Here is a 19,297-nt window from a genome sequence, read left to right as displayed (position 1 = left end):
CATGCGCAGAAGCTACAAACAAGCGCCGAGGCTGCACCAGCAACTGAACATGAGTGACTGTTAACGAGCATTCACGAGCATTAACGAGCATTAACGAGTATTAACGAGCATTCACGAGCATTAACGAGCATTAACGAGCATTCACGAGCATTCACGAGCATTCTTCAGTGACGTGGACCTCCATCATGTTCAGCTCGCAGACCTCGTCCTTCCAGGAGTCCCTGGACGTGGAGGACAAGGATGACTTCGAGGACAGGATCAGCTGCTACTACACCGTGTACCTGTACCAGGGCACCAGGTGATGCTGCTCACCTGTCCGCGTCTAAACGTCTAAAAAGCTTGTGTATTTGTCACGTGACGTGCGTTGACTGCGATGTGGTGTATTTGGTGACGTCAGTCTTGAACGCTGTGACGTAACTCTCGCGCACTGACCGCACTGATAAACCAACGAGTCACGTGACTGTGTCGTAGATCTGAGGCTTCTGTGGAAAGTGTGACGTGGAACCAGCGACGGACGGACTCCACGAGCAGTCAGGAGGACTTTAGGTAACACCGGGTCCACCATGAGCTGCCGCGACCTCTGAGCAAGGCTTCATCTGTGCCGGGTCACATGGTCACGTGGTCACGTGGTCTGTCAGTGACAGTGACTTGGGTTCGGAAGCGTCGACCATGTGACCCGGCGGCACAGATGCTGTCATCCTTCATCTGTCCATCATCACAGCGTCTTCTTCTCCATGATGTCATGGTTGCTAACAGGCTCCGCCCTCTCCACAGCCTGACGTTGATTGACAGCAGCCTGCCGCAGGAGGCGGAGCCTGAGCTGCGCAGCTACATCTCCAGGAGGCTGAGCAAAGGTGCGCTGCTGGGCGGGATGAGCAACATCGCCACGGTGGAGCTCAGGTGGGTACCGGGTCACGGTGGAGCTCAGGTGGGGACCGGGTCACGGTGGAGCTCAGGTGGGTACCGGGTCACGGTGGAGCTCAGGGGGGTACCGGGTCACGGTGGAGCTCAGGTGGGTACCGGGTCACGGTGGAGCTCAGGTGGGGACCGGGTCACGGTGGAGCTCAGGGGGGTACCGGGTCACGGTGGAGCTCAGGGGGGTACCGGGTCACGGTGGAGCTCAGGTGGGTACCGGGTCACGGTGGAGCTCAGGGGGGTACCGGGTCACGGTGGAGCTCAGGGGGGTACCGGGTCACGGTGGAGCTCAGGGGGGTACCGGGTCACGGTGGAGCTCAGGGGGGTACCGGGTCACGGTGGAGCTCAGGGGGGTACCGGGTCACGGTGGAGCTCAGGTGGGTACCGGGTCACGGTGGAGCTCAGGTGGGTACCGGGTCACGGTGGAGCTCAGGTGGGTACCGGGTCACGGTGGAGCTCAGGGGGGTACCGGGTCACGTCTCCGCGTCACACACTCACAGTCTGGTTCTGGTCCAGTCTCCCGGAGCAGGCGGTGGGTTGTTACTGTTGCCTGCTGGAGCAGCAGACGTCGCCGGAGCAGCCGGACTCTGACGGGACCGGTCATGTGGTCTGTTTCCTGGGGGGGTCCGAGAAGGGCCTGAACTTATATCCTTGATGTTCACTGATGATGTCATCGATTACTGATGGTGTCATTGATTACTGATGACATCATCAATTACTGATGATGTCATGAATTACTGATGATGTCATTAGTCCTTGACTCTCAACACGTACCGTCTAGAGCTCGACAAGTACGTTCAAGGTCTTCACAGCAGCCTGCAGACCCCCGAGGTACCTGAACACACACCTGAACACTCACCTGAACACTCACCTGAACACACACCTGAACACTCACCTGAACACACACCTGAACACTCACCTGAACACACACCTGAACACTCACCTGAACACTCACCTGAACACTCACCTGAACACACACCTGAACACACACCTGAACACACACCTGAACACACACCTGAACACACACCTGAACACACACCTGAACACACACCTGAACACACACCTGAACACTCACCTGAACACTCACCTGAACACACACCTGAACACTCACCTGAACACACACCTGAACACTCACCTGAACACTCACCTGAACACACACCTGAACACACACCTGAACACACACCTGAACACACACCTGAACACACACCTGAACACTCACCTGAACACACACCTGAACACTCACCTGAACACTCACCTGAACACACACCTGAACACTCACCTGAACACTCACCTGAACACACACCTGAACACACACCTGAACACACACCTGAACACACACCTGAACACTCACCTGAACACACACCTGAACACTCACCTGAACACTCACCTGAACACTCACCTGAACACTCACCTGAACACTCACCTGAACACACACCAGAACACACCTGAACACACACCTGAACACTCACCTGAACACTCACCTGAACACACACCTGAACACACACCTGAACACACACCTGAACACACACCTGAACACACACCTGAACACTCACCTGAACACTCACCTGAACACACACCTGAACACATGTGTTTTCTTACAGAACCTGGAGTCACAGTTACGTCCGTACTTGACTCAGTGGTTTGAAGAGTCAGTGATGCACGTTTGTCGAGTCGTTCAACTGCTTCAGAACCAGATCAGCTTCATCCTCCATGCGGTGAGTTTTACACTGTCTTCACCTTTATATACTGTATATACATATATATACATAGATATATATATGTACTGTATATATATATATATATATACAGTACATATATATATGTAATGTATATATATATATATATATCTATGTATATATATATATATATACATAGATATATATATGTACTGTATATATATATATATATATACATAGATATATATATGTACTGTATATATATATATATATATATATATATATATATATATATACAGTACATATATATATGTACTGTATATATATATATATATCTATGTATATATATTCATATATATCTTTGTATATATATTCATATATATCTTTGTATATATATTCATATATATCTATGTATATATATTCATATATATCTATGTATATATATTCATATATATCTATGTATATATTCATGTATATCTATGTATATATATTCATGTATATCTATGTATATATTCATATATATCTATGTATATATATTCATGTATATCTATGTATATCTATGTATATATATTCATGTATATCTATGTATATATATTCATGTATATCTATGTATATCTATGTATATATTCATATATATCTATGTATATATATTCATGTATATCTATGTATATATTCATATATATCTATGTGTATATATTCATATATATCTATGTATATATATTCATATATATCTATGTATATCTATGTATATCTATGTATATATTCATATATATCTATGTATATATTCATATATATCTATGTATATATATTCATGTATATCTATGTATATATTCATATATATCTATGTATATATTCATATATATCTATGTATATATATTCATGTATATCTATGTATATATTCATATATATCTATGTATATATATTCATGTATATCTATGTATATATATTCATGTATATCTATGTATATATATTCATGTATATCTATGTATATCTATGTATATATATTCATGTATATCTATGTATATATTCATATATATCTATGTATATATTCATATATATCTATGTATATATATTCATGTATATCTATGTATATATATTCATGTATATCTATGTATATCTATGTATATATATTCATGTATATCTATGTATATATATTCATGTATATCTATGTATATCTATGTATATATATTCATGTATATCTATGTATATATTCATATATATCTATGTATATATTCATATATATCTATGTATATATATTCATGTATATCTATGTATATATTCATATATATCTATGTATATATATTCATGTATATCTATGTATATATATTCATGTATATCTATGTATATATATTCATGTATATCTATGTATATATATTCATGTATATCTATGTATATATTCAGTTCTTCTACGTGACGACCCTGAACTACTTGTCGTTTCAGGCTCTGAGTCACACTCGGGTCGAGGTCGTGAACTCGGACGAGAGGACGAAGGTGGACGTGTCACGGTGAGTTCAGAGGTCAGGGTGAGGGTCAGAGGTCACGACTCATGGCGTGTGCCTGCAGTTTCCTCCGAGCGGCAGGTCTCCAGGGTCTGACCCAGCAGGACTCGGCCTCTCTGTGCACCGACGTGTCCGAGCCTCACCTGGACCTGGTCCTGGACTGCTCCACCTGTCCTCCCACGCTGTCCCCCTCAGGTGAGTCCAGTCCGTCAGCGAGGGTCTGTGACGCCGACGCTCTCTGTCAGTCAGCAACCGCTTCTGCGAGGACTGGGTCACGGCCTTCATCAACGCCGCCGAGCGCCGCAACCCTTTCCTGCTGCGCCAGATCCTGGACAACTTCAAGCTGAAGGTCAGTGTCCACTGTTGATGACATCACTCCTGCTGCCCAGCATGCACTGCAGCAGTGGATAGAAGACGGGTTGGACCACTGTGTTGACGTTGTGTTGTGTTGTTGTTGTTGTTGTGTTGTGTGTGCAGGCGATCCAGGACATGAACAGCCTGAATCACTGGTTTGTTGTTGTGTTGTTGTTGTGTTGTGTGTGCAGGCGATCCAGGACATGAACGGCCTGAATCACTGGTGTGTTGTTGTGTTGTTGTTGTGTTGTTGTTGTGTTGTGTGTGCAGGCGATCCAGGACATGAACAGCCTGAATCACTGGTGTTGTGTTGTTGTGTTGTGTGTGCAGGCGATCCAGGACATGAACAGCCTGAATCACTGTTGTGTTGTTGTTGTGTTGTTGTGTTGTGTGTGCAGGCGATCCAGGACATGAACAGCCTGAATCACTGGTGTGTTGTTGTTGTGTTGTTGTGTTGTTGTGTTGTTGTGTTGTGTGTGCAGGCGATCCAGGACATGAACAGCCTGAATCACTGTTGTGTTGTTGTTGTGTTGTGTGTGCAGGCGATCCAGGACATGAACAGCCTGAATCACTGTTGTGTTGTTGTTGTGTTGTGTGTGCAGGCGATCCAGGACATGAACAGCCTGAATCACTGGTGTGTTGTTGTGTTGTTGTTGTGTTGTGTGTGCAGGCGATCCAGGACATGAACAGCCTGAATCACTGGTGTGTTGTTGTGTTGTTGTTGTGTTGTGTGTGCAGGCGATCCAGGACATGAACAGCCTGAATCACTGGTGTGTTGTTGTGTTGTTGTTGTGTTGTGTGTGCAGGCGATCCAGGACATGAACAGCCTGAATCACTGGTGTGTTGTTGTGTTGTTGTTGTGTTGTGTGTGCAGGCGATCCAGGACATGAACAGCCTGAATCACTGTTGTGTTGTTGTTGTGTTGTGTGTGCAGGCGATCCAGGACATGAACAGCCTGAATCACTGGTGTGTTGTTGTGTTGTTGTTGTGTTGTGTGTGCAGGCGATCGAGGACATGAACAGCCTGAATCACTGTTGTGTTGTTGTTGTGTTGTGTGTGCAGGCGATCCAGGACATGAACAGCCTGAATCACTGGTGTGTTGTTGTGTTGTTGTTGTGTTGTGTGTGCAGGCGATCCAGGACATGAACAGCCTGAATCACTGGTGTGTTGTTGTGTTGTTGTTGTGTTGTGTGTGCAGGCGATCCAGGACATGAACAGCCTGAATCACTGGTGTGTTGTTGTGTTGTTGTTGTGTTGTGTGTGCAGGCGATCCAGGACATGAACAGCCTGAATCACTGTTGTGTTGTTGTTGTGTTGTGTGTGCAGGCGATCCAGGACATGAACAGCCTGAATCACTGGTGTGTTGTTGTGTTGTTGTTGTGTTGTGTGTGCAGGCGATCCAGGACATGAACAGCCTGAATCACTGGTGTGTTGTTGTGTTGTTGTTGTGTTGTGTGTGCAGGCGATCCAGGACATGAACAGCCTGAATCACTGGTGTGTTGTTGTGTTGTTGTTGTGTTGTGTGTGCAGGCGATCCAGGACATGAACAGCCTGAATCACTGGTGTGTTGTTGTTGTTGTGTTGTGTGTGCAGGCGATCCAGGACATGAACAGCCTGAATCACTGTTGTGTTGTTGTTGTTGTGTTGTGTGTGCAGGCGATCCAGGACATGAACAGCCTGAATCACTGGTGTGTTGTTGTGTTGTTGTTGTGTTGTGTGTGCAGGCGATCCAGGACATGAACAGCCTGAATCACTGGTGTGTTGTTGTGTTGTTGTTGTGTTGTGTGTGCAGGCGATCCAGGACATGAACAGCCTGAATCACTGGTGTGTTGTTGTGTTGTTGTTGTGTTGTGTGTGCAGGCGATCCAGGACATGAACAGCCTGAATCACTGTTGTGTTGTTGTTGTGTTGTGTGTGCAGGCGATCCAGGACATGAACAGCCTGAATCACTGGTGTGTTGTTGTGTTGTTGTTGTGTTGTGTGTGCAGGCGATCGAGGACATGAACAGCCTGAATCACTGTTGTGTTGTTGTTGTGTTGTGTGTGCAGGCGATCCAGGACATGAACAGCCTGAATCACTGGTGTGTTGTTGTGTTGTTGTTGTGTTGTGTGTGCAGGCGATCCAGGACATGAACAGCCTGAATCACTGGTGTGTTGTTGTGTTGTTGTTGTGTTGTGTGTGCAGGCGATCCAGGACATGAACAGCCTGAATCACTGGTGTGTTGTTGTGTTGTTGTTGTGTTGTGTGTGCAGGCGATCCAGGACATGAACAGCCTGAATCACTGGTGTGTTGTTGTGTTGTTGTTGTGTTGTGTGTGCAGGCGATCCAGGACATGAACAGCCTGAATCACTGGTGTGTTGTTGTTGTTGTGTTGTGTGTGCAGGCGATCCAGGACATGAACAGCCTGAATCACTGTTGTGTTGTTGTTGTTGTGTTGTGTGTGCAGGCGATCCAGGACATGAACAGCCTGAATCACTGGTGTGTTGTTGTGTTGTTGTTGTGTTGTGTGTGCAGGCGATCCAGGACATGAACAGCCTGAATCACTGGTGTGTTGTTGTGTTGTTGTTGTGTTGTGTGTGCAGGCGATCCAGGACATGAACAGCCTGAATCACTGGTGTGTTGTTGTGTTGTTGTTGTGTTGTGTGTGCAGGCGATCCAGGACATGAACAGCCTGAATCACTGGTGTGTTGTTGTGTTGTTGTTGTGTTGTGTGTGCAGGCGATCCAGGACATGAACAGCCTGAATCACTGGTGTGTTGTTGTGTTGTTGTTGTGTTGTGTGTGCAGGCGATCCAGGACATGAACAGCCTGAATCACTGTTGTGTTGTTGTTGTTGTGTTGTGTGTGCAGGCGATCCAGGACATGAACAGCCTGAATCACTGGTGTGTTGTTGTGTTGTTGTTGTGTTGTGTGTGCAGGCGATCCAGGACATGAACAGCCTGAATCACTGGTGTGTTGTTGTGTTGTTGTTGTGTTGTGTGTGCAGGCGATCCAGGACATGAACAGCCTGAATCACTGGTGTGTTGTTGTGTTGTTGTTGTGTTGTGTGTGCAGGCGATCCAGGACATGAACAGCCTGAATCACTGGTGTGTTGTTGTGTTGTTGTTGTGTTGTGTGTGCAGGCGATCCAGGACATGAACAGCCTGAATCACTGGTGTGTTGTTGTTGTTGTGTTGTGTGTGCAGGCGATCCAGGACATGAACAGCCTGAATCACTGTTGTGTTGTTGTTGTTGTGTTGTGTGTGCAGGCGATCCAGGACATGAACAGCCTGAATCACTGGTGTGTTGTTGTGTTGTTGTTGTGTTGTGTGTGCAGGCGATCCAGGACATGAACAGCCTGAATCACTGGTGTGTTGTTGTGTTGTTGTTGTGTTGTGTGTGCAGGCGATCCAGGACATGAACAGCCTGAATCACTGGTGTGTTGTTGTGTTGTTGTTGTGTTGTGTGTGCAGGCGATCCAGGACATGAACAGCCTGAATCACTGTTGTGTTGTTGTTGTGTTGTGTGTGCAGGCGATCCAGGACATGAACAGCCTGAATCACTGGTGTGTTGTTGTGTTGTTGTTGTGTTGTGTGTGCAGGCGATCGAGGACATGAACAGCCTGAATCACTGTTGTGTTGTTGTTGTGTTGTGTGTGCAGGCGATCCAGGACATGAACAGCCTGAATCACTGGTGTGTTGTTGTGTTGTTGTTGTGTTGTGTGTGCAGGCGATCCAGGACATGAACAGCCTGAATCACTGGTGTGTTGTTGTGTTGTTGTTGTGTTGTGTGTGCAGGCGATCCAGGACATGAACAGCCTGAATCACTGGTGTGTTGTTGTGTTGTTGTTGTGTTGTGTGTGCAGGCGATCCAGGACATGAACAGCCTGAATCACTGGTGTGTTGTTGTGTTGTTGTTGTGTTGTGTGTGCAGGCGATCCAGGACATGAACAGCCTGAATCACTGGTGTGTTGTTGTTGTTGTGTTGTGTGTGCAGGCGATCCAGGACATGAACAGCCTGAATCACTGTTGTGTTGTTGTTGTTGTGTTGTGTGTGCAGGCGATCCAGGACATGAACAGCCTGAATCACTGGTGTGTTGTTGTGTTGTTGTTGTGTTGTGTGTGCAGGCGATCCAGGACATGAACAGCCTGAATCACTGGTGTGTTGTTGTGTTGTTGTTGTGTTGTGTGTGCAGGCGATCCAGGACATGAACAGCCTGAATCACTGGTGTGTTGTTGTGTTGTTGTTGTGTTGTGTGTGCAGGCGATCCAGGACATGAACAGCCTGAATCACTGGTGTGTTGTTGTGTTGTTGTTGTGTTGTGTGTGCAGGCGATCCAGGACATGAACAGCCTGAATCACTGGTGTGTTGTTGTGTTGTTGTTGTGTTGTGTGTGCAGGCGATCCAGGACATGAACAGCCTGAATCACTGTTGTGTTGTTGTTGTTGTGTTGTGTGTGCAGGCGATCCAGGACATGAACAGCCTGAATCACTGGTGTGTTGTTGTGTTGTTGTTGTGTTGTGTGTGCAGGCGATCCAGGACATGAACAGCCTGAATCACTGTTGTGTTGTTGTTGTTGTGTTGTGTGTGCAGGCGATCCAGGACATGAACAGCCTGAATCACTGGTGTGTTGTTGTGTTGTTGTTGTGTTGTGTGTGCAGGCGATCCAGGACATGAACAGCCTGAATCACTGTTGTGTTGTTGTTGTGTTGTTGTGTTGTGTGTGCAGGCGATCCAGGACATGAACAGCCTGAATCACTGTTGTGTTGTTGTTGTGTTATGTGTGCAGGCGATCCAGGACATGAACAGCCTGAATCACTGGTGTGTTGTTGTGTTGTTGTTGTGTTGTGTGTGCAGGCGATCCAGGACATGAACAGCCTGAAGCGTCTGGTGCGTCAGGCCGAGACGAGCCACTACTCTCTGTTCCGCTGCCATCAGTTCCTGCAGGCGTGTGGAAACGGTCACGTGTTGCTACAGAACGCTCGCGCCGAACACGCCGACATGCCGGAGTCGTGTCGCATCATCGCGGTGCTGGAGGAGTTCCTCAGGGATCAGTCCTCGGCCTGAAGTCTCTCACCACACTATTGTTCACCTGTTAGCCGTTAGCTCCGGATCCATGTTGTGATGTTTGTGGAAGTGAAGAAGTAAATAATAATAATCCTATTATTGTGAAGAGAAATGTCTTTAAATTAAAAACAAACACTAATCATTCCATTGTTTTGATTTATCTTTTATGAAAACAAAACTAATTAAATGAAGTAAAAATAAACAAATAAAAAATGTTTAAAACAATAAAAACGAATGTAAGTTGTTTTTATTTGATGTTTGTTGTCAGGGAGAGAAAACTGCAGTAAATACGTTTGTTGCGGCAGGTTCGTCCTTCTCTCGACGTATATTTGAAGTAGAACAAACACAAATGAATACAATTCAAACAACAACAACAACACAACATGTGAAAGACACTGAAACGTCATCGATCGACTGTAATAAACAAAACGGTTTCTGCTACAGACGCGAACATTGTGTTGTCATGGCAACCACATTGACGCGTAACACCTGACCCGGAAACGGAAGTGCTGCTAAGCGTCACGGTCAGTTTATCTCGAGCAGAAACATTGGTCCGTCGTTGGTTCCGATCACTGGGCGGTACTGCGTCAGGTTCGATAAATACATGATTCTTTTTTGAATGTAACATAAAAAATGCTGAAGCATCGAAACGTGTTTTACACATAAATAAAACATAATAAAAATGTGACGTAATAGAAAAAAAAATAGATTTGAGAAAACATTTTTTTTTTTAAATCCAAATAAATCGGTGACGACAAGAGCTGCTCTCTCCCTTGAATAAGGCTGCAGTGGTCAGTGGCACACACTCGTCATGTAGCGTCGCTGGTCATAATGTTTCTCCTCACAGGGGGCTGTCCTTCAAGTCGGTGGTCGCTGCTGCTCCTCTGAGCTCCTTCACTAACCACGTTAATCCGCGGAGATTATCGAGGATCACCGAGCAAACACGATGATGTCCTCGTACTTCCACCCCGCCAAGGAAGAGATGTCGGCCATGACGGAGCCGCTGTGCCTGGAGAGAGGTACATCCCATAATACTACACCTGCATCCCATAATGATAGATCTGCATCCCATAATACTAGATCTACATCCCATAATACTACACCTGCATCCCATAATGATAGATCTGCATCCCATAATACTACACCTGCATCCCATAATGATAGATCTGCATCCCATAATACTAGATCTACATCCCATAATACTAGATCTGCATCCCATAATACTACACCTGCATCCCATAATGCTAGATCTGCATCCCATAATACTACACCTGCATCCCATAATACTACACCTGCATCCCATAATGCTAGATCTACATCCAATAATACTAGATCTGCATCCCATAATACTAGATCTGCATCCAATAATACTACACCTGCATCCCATAATGCTAGATCTGCATCCCATAATACTACACCTGCATCCCATAATACTACACCTGCATCCCATAATGCTAGATCTGCATCCCATAATGCTAGATCTACATCCAATAATACTACACCTGCATCCCATAATACTACACCTGCATCCCATAATACTAGATTTACATCCCATAATACTACACCTGCATCCCATAATGCTAGATCTACATCCCATAATACTAGATTTACATCCCATAATGCTAGATCTACATCCCATAATACTACACCTGCATCCCATAATACTAGATCTACATCCCATAATACTAGATCTGCATCCCATAATACTACACCTGCATCCCATAATGCTAGATCTGCATCCCATAATACTAGATCTACATCCCATAATACTAGATCTACATCCCATAATACTAGATCTACATCCCATAATACTAGATTTACATCCCATAATGCTAGATCTACATCCCATAATACTACACCTGCATCCCATAATACTAGATCTACATCCCATAATACTAGATCTGCATCCCATAATACTACACCTGCATCCCATAATGCTAGATCTGCATCCCATAATACTAGATCTACATCCCATAATACTAGATTTACATCCCATAATACTAGATCTACATCCCATAATACTACACCTGCATCCCATAATGCTAGATCTACATCCCATAATGCTAGATCTACATCCCATAATGCTAGATCTACATCCCATAATACTAGATCTGCATCCCATAATACTACACCTGCATCCCATAATGCTAGATCTACATCCCATAATGCTAGATCTACATCCCATAATACTACACCTGCATCCCATAATGCTAGATCTACATCCAATAATACTAGATCTGCATCCCATAATACTACACCTGCATCCCATAATGCTAGATCTACATCCCATAATACTAGATCTACATCCCATAATGCTAGATCTACATCCCATAATACTACACCTGCATCCCATAATGCTAGATCTGCATCCCATAATACTAGATCTACATCCCATAATGCTAGATCTACATCCCATAATACTACACCTGCATCCCATAATGCTAGATCTGCATCCCATAATACTAGATCTACATCCCATAATACTAGATCTGCATCCCATAATACTAGATCTGCATCCCATAATACTAGATCTACATCCCATAATACTAGATCTACATCCCATAATACTAGATCTACATCCCATAATACTACACCTGCATCCCATAATGCTAGATCTACATCCCATAATACTAGATCTGCATCCCATAATACTACACCTGCATCCCATAATACTAGATCTACATCCCATAATACTAGATCTACATCCAATAATGCTAGATCTGCATCCCATAATACTATATCTACATCCCATAATACTAGATCTGCATCCCATAATGATAGATCTACATCCCATAATACTACACCTGCATCCCATAATGCTAGATCTACATCCCATAATGCTAGATCTGCATCCCATAATACTACACCTGCATCCCATAATACTAGATCTACATCCCATAATACTAGATCTACATCCAATAATGCTAGATCTGCATCCCATAATACTACACCTGCATCCCATAATACTAGATCTACATCCCATAATACTAGATCTGCATCCCATAATGATAGATCTGCATCCCATAATACTAGATCTACATCCAATAATACTAGATCTGCATCCCATAATGATAGATCTGCATCCCATAATACTATATCTACATCCAATAATGCTAGATCTGCATCCCATAATACTACACCTGCATCCCATAATACTATATCTACATCCCATAATGCTAGATCTGCATCCCATAATACTATATCTACATCCCATAATGCTAGATCTGCATCCCATAATACTACACCTGCATCCCATAATACTATATCTACATCCCATAATGCTAGATCTGCATCCCATAATACTATATCTACATCCCATAATGCTAGATCTGCATCCCATAATGCTAGATCTGCATCCCATAATACTATATCTACATCCCATAATGCTAGATCTGCATCCCATAATACTACACCTGCATCCCATAATACTACACCTGCATCCCATAATACTAGATCTACATCCCATAATACTAGATCTGCATCCCATAATGATAGATCTGCATCCCATAATACTAGATCTACATCCAATAATACTAGATCTGCATCCCATAATGATAGATCTGCATCCCATAATACTATATCTACATCCAATAATGCTAGATCTGCATCCCATAATACTACACCTGCATCCCATAATACTATATCTACATCCCATAATGCTAGATCTGCATCCCATAATACTATATCTACATCCCATAATGCTAGATCTGCATCCCATAATACTAGATCTGCATCCCATAATACTAGATCTACATCCCATAATACTAGATCTGCATCCCATAATACTACACCTGCATCCCATAATACTAGATCTACATCCCATAATACTAGATCTGCATCCCATAATACTACACCTGCATCCCATAATACTACACCTGCATCCCATAATACTATATCTACATCCCATAATGCTAGATCTGCATCCCATAATACTATATCTACATCCCATAATGCTAGATCTGCATCCCATAATACTAGATCTACATCCCATAATGCTAGATCTGCATCCCATAATACTAGATCTGCATCCCATAATACTAGATCTACATCCCATAATGCTAGATCTGCATCCCATAATACTACACCTGCATCCCATAATACTAGATCTACATCCCATAATACTAGATCTACATCCCATAATACTAGATCTACATCCCATAATACTAGATCTACATCCCATAATACTACACCTACATCCCATAATACTAGATCTGCATCCCATAATACTACACCTACATCCCATAATGCTAGATCTGCATCCCATAATACTACACCTGCATCCCATAATGCTAGATCTGCATCCCATAATACTAGATCTACATCCCATAATACTAGATCTGCATCCCATAATACTACACCTGCATCCCATAATACTACACCTGCATCCCATAATGCTTGATCTGTATCTTAACATGTGTATATTAACATGTGTATATTAACATGTTTATATTAACATGTGCATATTAACATGTGTATGTTAACATGTGTATATTAACATGTTTATATTAACATGTGCATATTAACATGTGTATGTTAACATGTGTATATTAACATGTTTATATTAACATGTGCATATTAACATGTGTATGTTAACATGTGCATATTAACATGTGTATGTTAACATGTGTATATTAACATGTTTATATTAACATGTGCATCTTAACATGTGCATCTTAACATGTTTATATTAACATGTGTATATTAACATGTGTATATTAACATGTGTATGTTAACATGTGTATATTAACATGTGTATATTAACATGTGTATATTAACATGTATATTAACAAGTGTATGTTAACATGTGTATATTAACATGTGTATATTAACATGTGTATATTAACATGTGTATGTTAACATGTGTATATTAACATGTGTATGTTTACATGTGTATATTAACATGTGTATATTAACATGTGTATGTTAACATGTGTATATTAACATGTGTATGTTTACATGTGTATGTTAACATGTGTATATTAACATGTGTATATTAACATGTGTATGTTTACATGTGTATGTTAACATGTGTATATTAACATGTGTATATTAACATGTGTATGTTTACATGTGTATGTTTACATGTGTTAACATGTGTGTCACAGACGTGTGTCGTGTGTGTATTAACATGTGTGTATTAACATGTGTGTATTAACATGTGTGTATTAACATGTGTTAACATGTGTGTCACAGACGTGTGTCGTGTCCTGGAGCTCCTAGAACGCCTCCAGCGATCAGGAGAACTTCCTCCACCGAAGCTTCAGGCTCTTCAGAGAGTCTTGCAGAGTCAGTTCTGTGCTGCCATCAGAGAGGTGATGTTGCCATGACGACCACACCCATGATGTTCGTCCGGCGGTGAATGTCAATAAAGTTTTATTGCAGGTGTACGAGCAGCTCTACGACACGCTGGACATCTCAGGAGGTCCGGAGGTCCGAGCCCAGGCCACGGCCAAGGTAGGGTCTGAGGGAGTCCCGGGTCCAGGGTCTGAGGGAGTCCCTGGTCCAGGGTCTGAGGGAGTCCCGGGTCCAGGGTCTGAGGGAGTCCCTGGTCCAGGGTCTGAGGGAGTCCCGGGTCCAGGTCCACAGTCTGACCTCGTCTCCACAGGCCACGGTGGCGGCGTTCGCGGCGAGCGAGGGTCACGCCCACCCGCGGGTGGTGGAGCTGCCGAAGACGGAGGAGGGTCTGGGCTTCAACATCATGGGGGGGAAGGAGCAGAACTCACCCATCTACATCTCCAGGGTCATCCCTGCAGGGGTCGCAGACCGGCAGGGGGGTCTGAAGAGAGGAGACCAGCTGCTGTCCGTCAACGGAGTGGTACGTACAAGCCCCGCCCCCTCGCCACCCCCACCTGACGTGTGCGTGTGTATGTGTGTATGTGCGTGTGTGTGTGTGTGTGTGTGTGTGTGTGCGTGTGTGTGTGTGTGTAGAGTGTGGAGGGAGAACACCATGAAAAGGCCGTTGAGCTCCTCAAAGCTGCTCAAGGCTCCGTGAAGCTGGTGGTCAGATACACACCGAAGGTTCTGGAGGAGATGGAGGCTCGTTTCGAGAAGATGAGAAGCGCGAGGAGACGACAACAACACACCAGCTACTCGTGAGTGTGTAGACGCACTATAGACATACACAAGTGTAGGTTCATCATGTGACACGCGTGTGTGTGGGTTCATCATGTGACACGTGTGTGTGTGGGTTCATCATGTGACACGTGTGTGTGTGTAGGTTCATCATGTGACACGTGTGTGTGTGTAGGTTCATCATGTGACACGCATGTAGGTTCATCATGTGACACGTGTGTGTGTGTTGGTTCATCATGTGACACGCGTGTGTGTAGGTTCATCATGTGACACGCATGTAGGTTCATCATGTGACACGTGTGTGTGTGTAGGTTCATCATGTGACACGCGTGTGTGTAGGTTCATCATGTGACACGCATGTAGGTTCATCATGTGACACGTGTGTGTGTGTAGGTTCATCATGTGACACGTGTGTGTGTGTAGGTTCATCATGTGACACGTGTGTGTGTGTAGGTTCATCATGTGACACGTGTGTGTGTGTAGGTTCATCATGTGACACGTGTGTGTGTGTAGGTTCATCATGTCACACGTGTGTGTGTGTAGGTTCATCATGTGACACGCGTGTGTGTAGGTTCATCATGTGACACGCGTGTGTGTAGGTTCATCATGTGACACGTGTGTGTGTGTAGGTTCATCATGTGACACGCGTGTGTGTAGGTTCATCATGTGACACGCATGTAGGTTCATCATGTGACACGTGTGTGTGTGTAGGTTCATCATGTGACACGTGTGTGTAGGTTCATCATGTGACACGTGTGTGTAGGTTCATCATGTGACACGCGTGTGTGTAGGTTCATCATGTGACACGCGTGTGTGTGTGGGTTCATCATGTGACACGTGTGTAGGTTCATCATGTGACACGTGTGTGTGTGTGGGTTCATCATGTGACACGTGTGTAGGTTCATCATGTGACACGTGTGTCCGCAGGTCTCTGGAGTCTCGAGGTTGACGCCTCCTTCAGCGCTCGTGGTCATGTGACCAAACACATGGACGTGGATCTTCGTGGCGAGTCCACTAGTGATGTCATCGATGACATCATCGTGTGAAGAGATGTTTGTGTCGTTAATATTGTGTGACGTTCATCAATAAATGTATTGATCCACTTCCTGCTCTGATGCTTCCAACACTTTAAAGTAGTCGTTCTATGTGTAAAGTACAGACTGAAGGGTGGAGGCCCCGGTGCAGGCCCGGCTCAGAGGTTCAAACAGACCCAAGATGATTTTCAAACATTTATTGAGAAACTCAGAACCGCAGCTTCTGGAAGAACCACTTGTTCTTGCCCGTCTTGTACCTGCAGACACACCTGGTCAGTGACGCTCCAGACACGGCGACCTCTCAACTCACCTTTCCTCGAACTTGACCTTGGCCTCTCGTCGGGCTTTACGCTTGAGGGCAGGATCCCTGAACACGTCCTTGTTGACCACGGCCTTGTCCAGAGGGATGTCCACAGAGTATCTACGAGCAGAACCTCAGAGTCAGAACAATCCCTCGACCTCACATGAAGACTTCACCTTCGACCCCGTGAGAGTCTCACATGAAGACTTCACCTTCGACCCCGTGAGAGTCTCACATGAAGACTTCACCTTCGACCCCGTGAGAGTCTCACATGAAGACTTCACCTTCGACCCGTGAGAGTCACACATGAAGACTTCACCTTCGACCCCGTGAGAGTCTCACATGAAGACTTCACCTTCGACCCCGTGAGAGTCTCACATGAAGACTTCACCTTCGACCCCGTGAGAGTCTCACATGAAGACTTCACCTTCGACCCCGTGAGAGTCTCACATGAAGACTTCACCTTCGACCCGTGAGAGTCTCACATGAAGACTTCACCTTCGACCCCGTGAGAGTCTCACATGAAGACTTCACCTTCGACCCCGCGAGAGTCTCACATGAAGACTTCACCTTCGACCCGTGAGAGTCTCACATGAAGACTTCACCTTCGACCCGTGAGAGTCTCACATGAAGACTTCACCTTCGACCCCGTGAGAGTCTCACATGAAGACTTCACCTTCGACCCCGTGAGAGTCTCACATGAAGACTTCACCTTCGACCCTGTGAGAGTCTCACATGAAGACTTCACCTTCGACCCCGTGAGAGTCTCACATGAAGACTTCACCTTCGACCCCGTGAGAGTCTCACATGAAGACTTCACCTTCGACCCGTGAGAGTCTCACATGAAGACTTCACCTTCGACCCCGTGAGAGTCTCACATGAAGACTTCACCTTCGACCCCGTGAGAGTCTCACATGAAGACTTCACCTTCGACCCGTGAGAGTCTCACATGAAGACTTCACCTTCGACCCCGTGAGAGTCTCACATGAAGACTTCACCTTCGACCCCGTGAGAGTCTCACATGAAGACTTCACCTTCGACCCCGTGAGAGTCTCACATGAAGACTTCAATCACGAGTCGGTCACCACCTTCAAAGACAGGTGAGACTCACCTGGTGGGCATGAGGTGGTTGTAGTTGTACACTTTGACGAAGGCCTTCATCTTGGACCTCTTGGCGACCTTCTTCTTGCCCATGGTGCTGGTGACCTTGCGGGGGTAGCGGTCGATGCCTGCGACCAGAGCGTGGCTGTAGGGTCGGTCGCTGGTTCCGTCGTCGATGTTCTGGACCAGGAGACCAGGTGAGGTTCAAGCACCAGCAACACACCTCATGAGTCAGCGTTTGTTCATTTTTATGTAGCGCCTGGAGCTCAGGTGTGACAAACCATCTTGACACAACGATCTTCACGTGGAGCTTCAAGATGATTGATGTCAAGAGTCGCTACATAAAAATGAACAAACGCGCGTCTCGGACAAGTGTTTATTCATTTTAATGTAGCGACTCTTGACATCAATGGAGCTCAGGTGTGTGCGTCTCGTGTAGACACTCCATCTACACAAACCATCTTCACGTGGAGCTTCAAGATGTTTGATGTCAAGAGTCGCTACATTAAAATGAACAAACACTTGTCAACACAAGACCTTGACGCTATAGATATCGATGACGTCGAGACAACGACGCTCAACCTACCTTCACGATCACAGCTTTACGTCCCGCGTATCTTCCTCCCAGAACCATCACCGCCTTCCCGGGCTTCATGAACTTCCCCATGTCTGTGGACAACAACACGCTTCAGTTCACGAGGACTTCCTGCGAGATGCTAACAAGCTAACATGCTACGAACGATCACTAGCACCAGAGCGAGCCGCGTGTTTGGTTCTAAACGGTCATGTGATCGAACTTTGAGCGACTTTAATCGTAAACGTGTGATGCTACTGATGCTAAGCTAACGCGCCTCCATGTTGGAACAGAGCTTCACTGAAGGTTCAATATAACGCTCGATAAAATGTTCCGACACACAAAATGGAGCCTGCGTCTCGACAACAGCACTGTAGTCCACGAGGATGGCGTAAGTGCGATTGTTAAAACAGATAAATGGAGTCGATGTTGAAGGATTAGTTGACGAGAAAGTTCACTCACTGATGCTCCTCTATGGCCACTGCTAAAAAGAAAGGAAGTGGGCTGGGCCAGTGTGAACTTTGACTCGGATGACGATTGCGTCACTTCCGGACGCGAACTGTACTGCAGACAATAAAAATGTAAGGAAGCGGAAATTCAGCAAAAATAACGATATTGTCAATTAATATTATAATGATATGATTTTCTTTATGTTTATTTAATATTTTTTTGATATGCATTTATTTTCCAAATCGTCTCCAGGAGCGTGGCTGCTGATGACGTCAC

The 19,297-nt window shown here is 44.9% G+C and overlaps 3 protein-coding genes across 5 annotated transcripts; 2 read left to right on the top strand and 1 right to left on the bottom strand.

Moving 5' to 3' along the window:
* The first annotated feature begins 22 nt into the window (after positions 1-22).
* On the top strand, positions 23-9,733 carry c15h17orf75 (chromosome 15 C17orf75 homolog). Of its 2 annotated transcripts, XM_087809638.1 has the most exons (10): positions 23-298; positions 472-546; positions 775-900; positions 1,432-1,560; positions 1,686-1,746; positions 2,517-2,630; positions 4,032-4,096; positions 4,155-4,285; positions 4,336-4,439; positions 9,280-9,733. In XM_087809638.1, exons 1-10 carry the CDS (start codon positions 186-188, stop codon positions 9,487-9,489), a joined length of 1,128 nt encoding a protein of 375 aa, XP_087665764.1. In that variant the 5' UTR covers positions 23-185; the 3' UTR covers positions 9,490-9,733. The 2 variants fall into 2 exon arrangements, with proteins under 2 accessions (XP_087665764.1, XP_087665765.1); XM_087809639.1 differs by lacking the exon at positions 472-546.
* Positions 9,734-10,191: 458 nt separating this feature from the next.
* Positions 10,192-16,664, top strand: lin7b (lin-7 homolog B (C. elegans)). 2 transcript variants are annotated; one of them, XM_087809077.1, is made up of 7 exons: positions 10,192-10,280; positions 10,337-10,508; positions 14,683-14,801; positions 14,872-14,943; positions 15,095-15,304; positions 15,418-15,581; positions 16,489-16,664. In XM_087809077.1, the coding sequence occupies exons 2-7, from the start codon at positions 10,436-10,438 to the stop codon at positions 16,508-16,510; spliced, it is 660 nt and encodes a 219-aa protein (XP_087665203.1). In that variant the 5' UTR covers positions 10,192-10,280; positions 10,337-10,435; the 3' UTR covers positions 16,511-16,664. The 2 variants fall into 2 exon arrangements, with proteins under 2 accessions (XP_087665203.1, XP_087665202.1); XM_087809076.1 differs by lacking the exon at positions 10,192-10,280 and having other exon boundaries at positions 10,297-10,508.
* A 113-nt stretch (positions 16,665-16,777) lies between these two features.
* Positions 16,778-19,091, bottom strand: rpl27 (ribosomal protein L27). The gene is made up of 5 exons (XM_087808766.1): positions 19,034-19,091; positions 18,584-18,666; positions 18,008-18,177; positions 16,906-17,016; positions 16,778-16,852 (listed from the first exon to the last, which is right to left on the bottom strand). The coding sequence occupies exons 2-5, from the start codon at positions 18,662-18,664 to the stop codon at positions 16,804-16,806; spliced, it is 411 nt and encodes a 136-aa protein (XP_087664892.1). The 5' UTR covers positions 18,665-18,666; positions 19,034-19,091; the 3' UTR covers positions 16,778-16,803.
* Positions 19,092-19,297: the final 206 nt, after the last annotated feature.

The sequence above is a fragment of the Callionymus lyra genome, chromosome 15 (assembly GCF_982586985.1).
Source record: "Callionymus lyra chromosome 15, fCalLyr1.hap1.1, whole genome shotgun sequence".
Lineage (NCBI taxonomy): Eukaryota > Metazoa > Chordata > Actinopteri > Syngnathiformes > Callionymidae > Callionymus > Callionymus lyra.
This window is presented reverse-complemented; position numbering and strand designations above follow the sequence as displayed.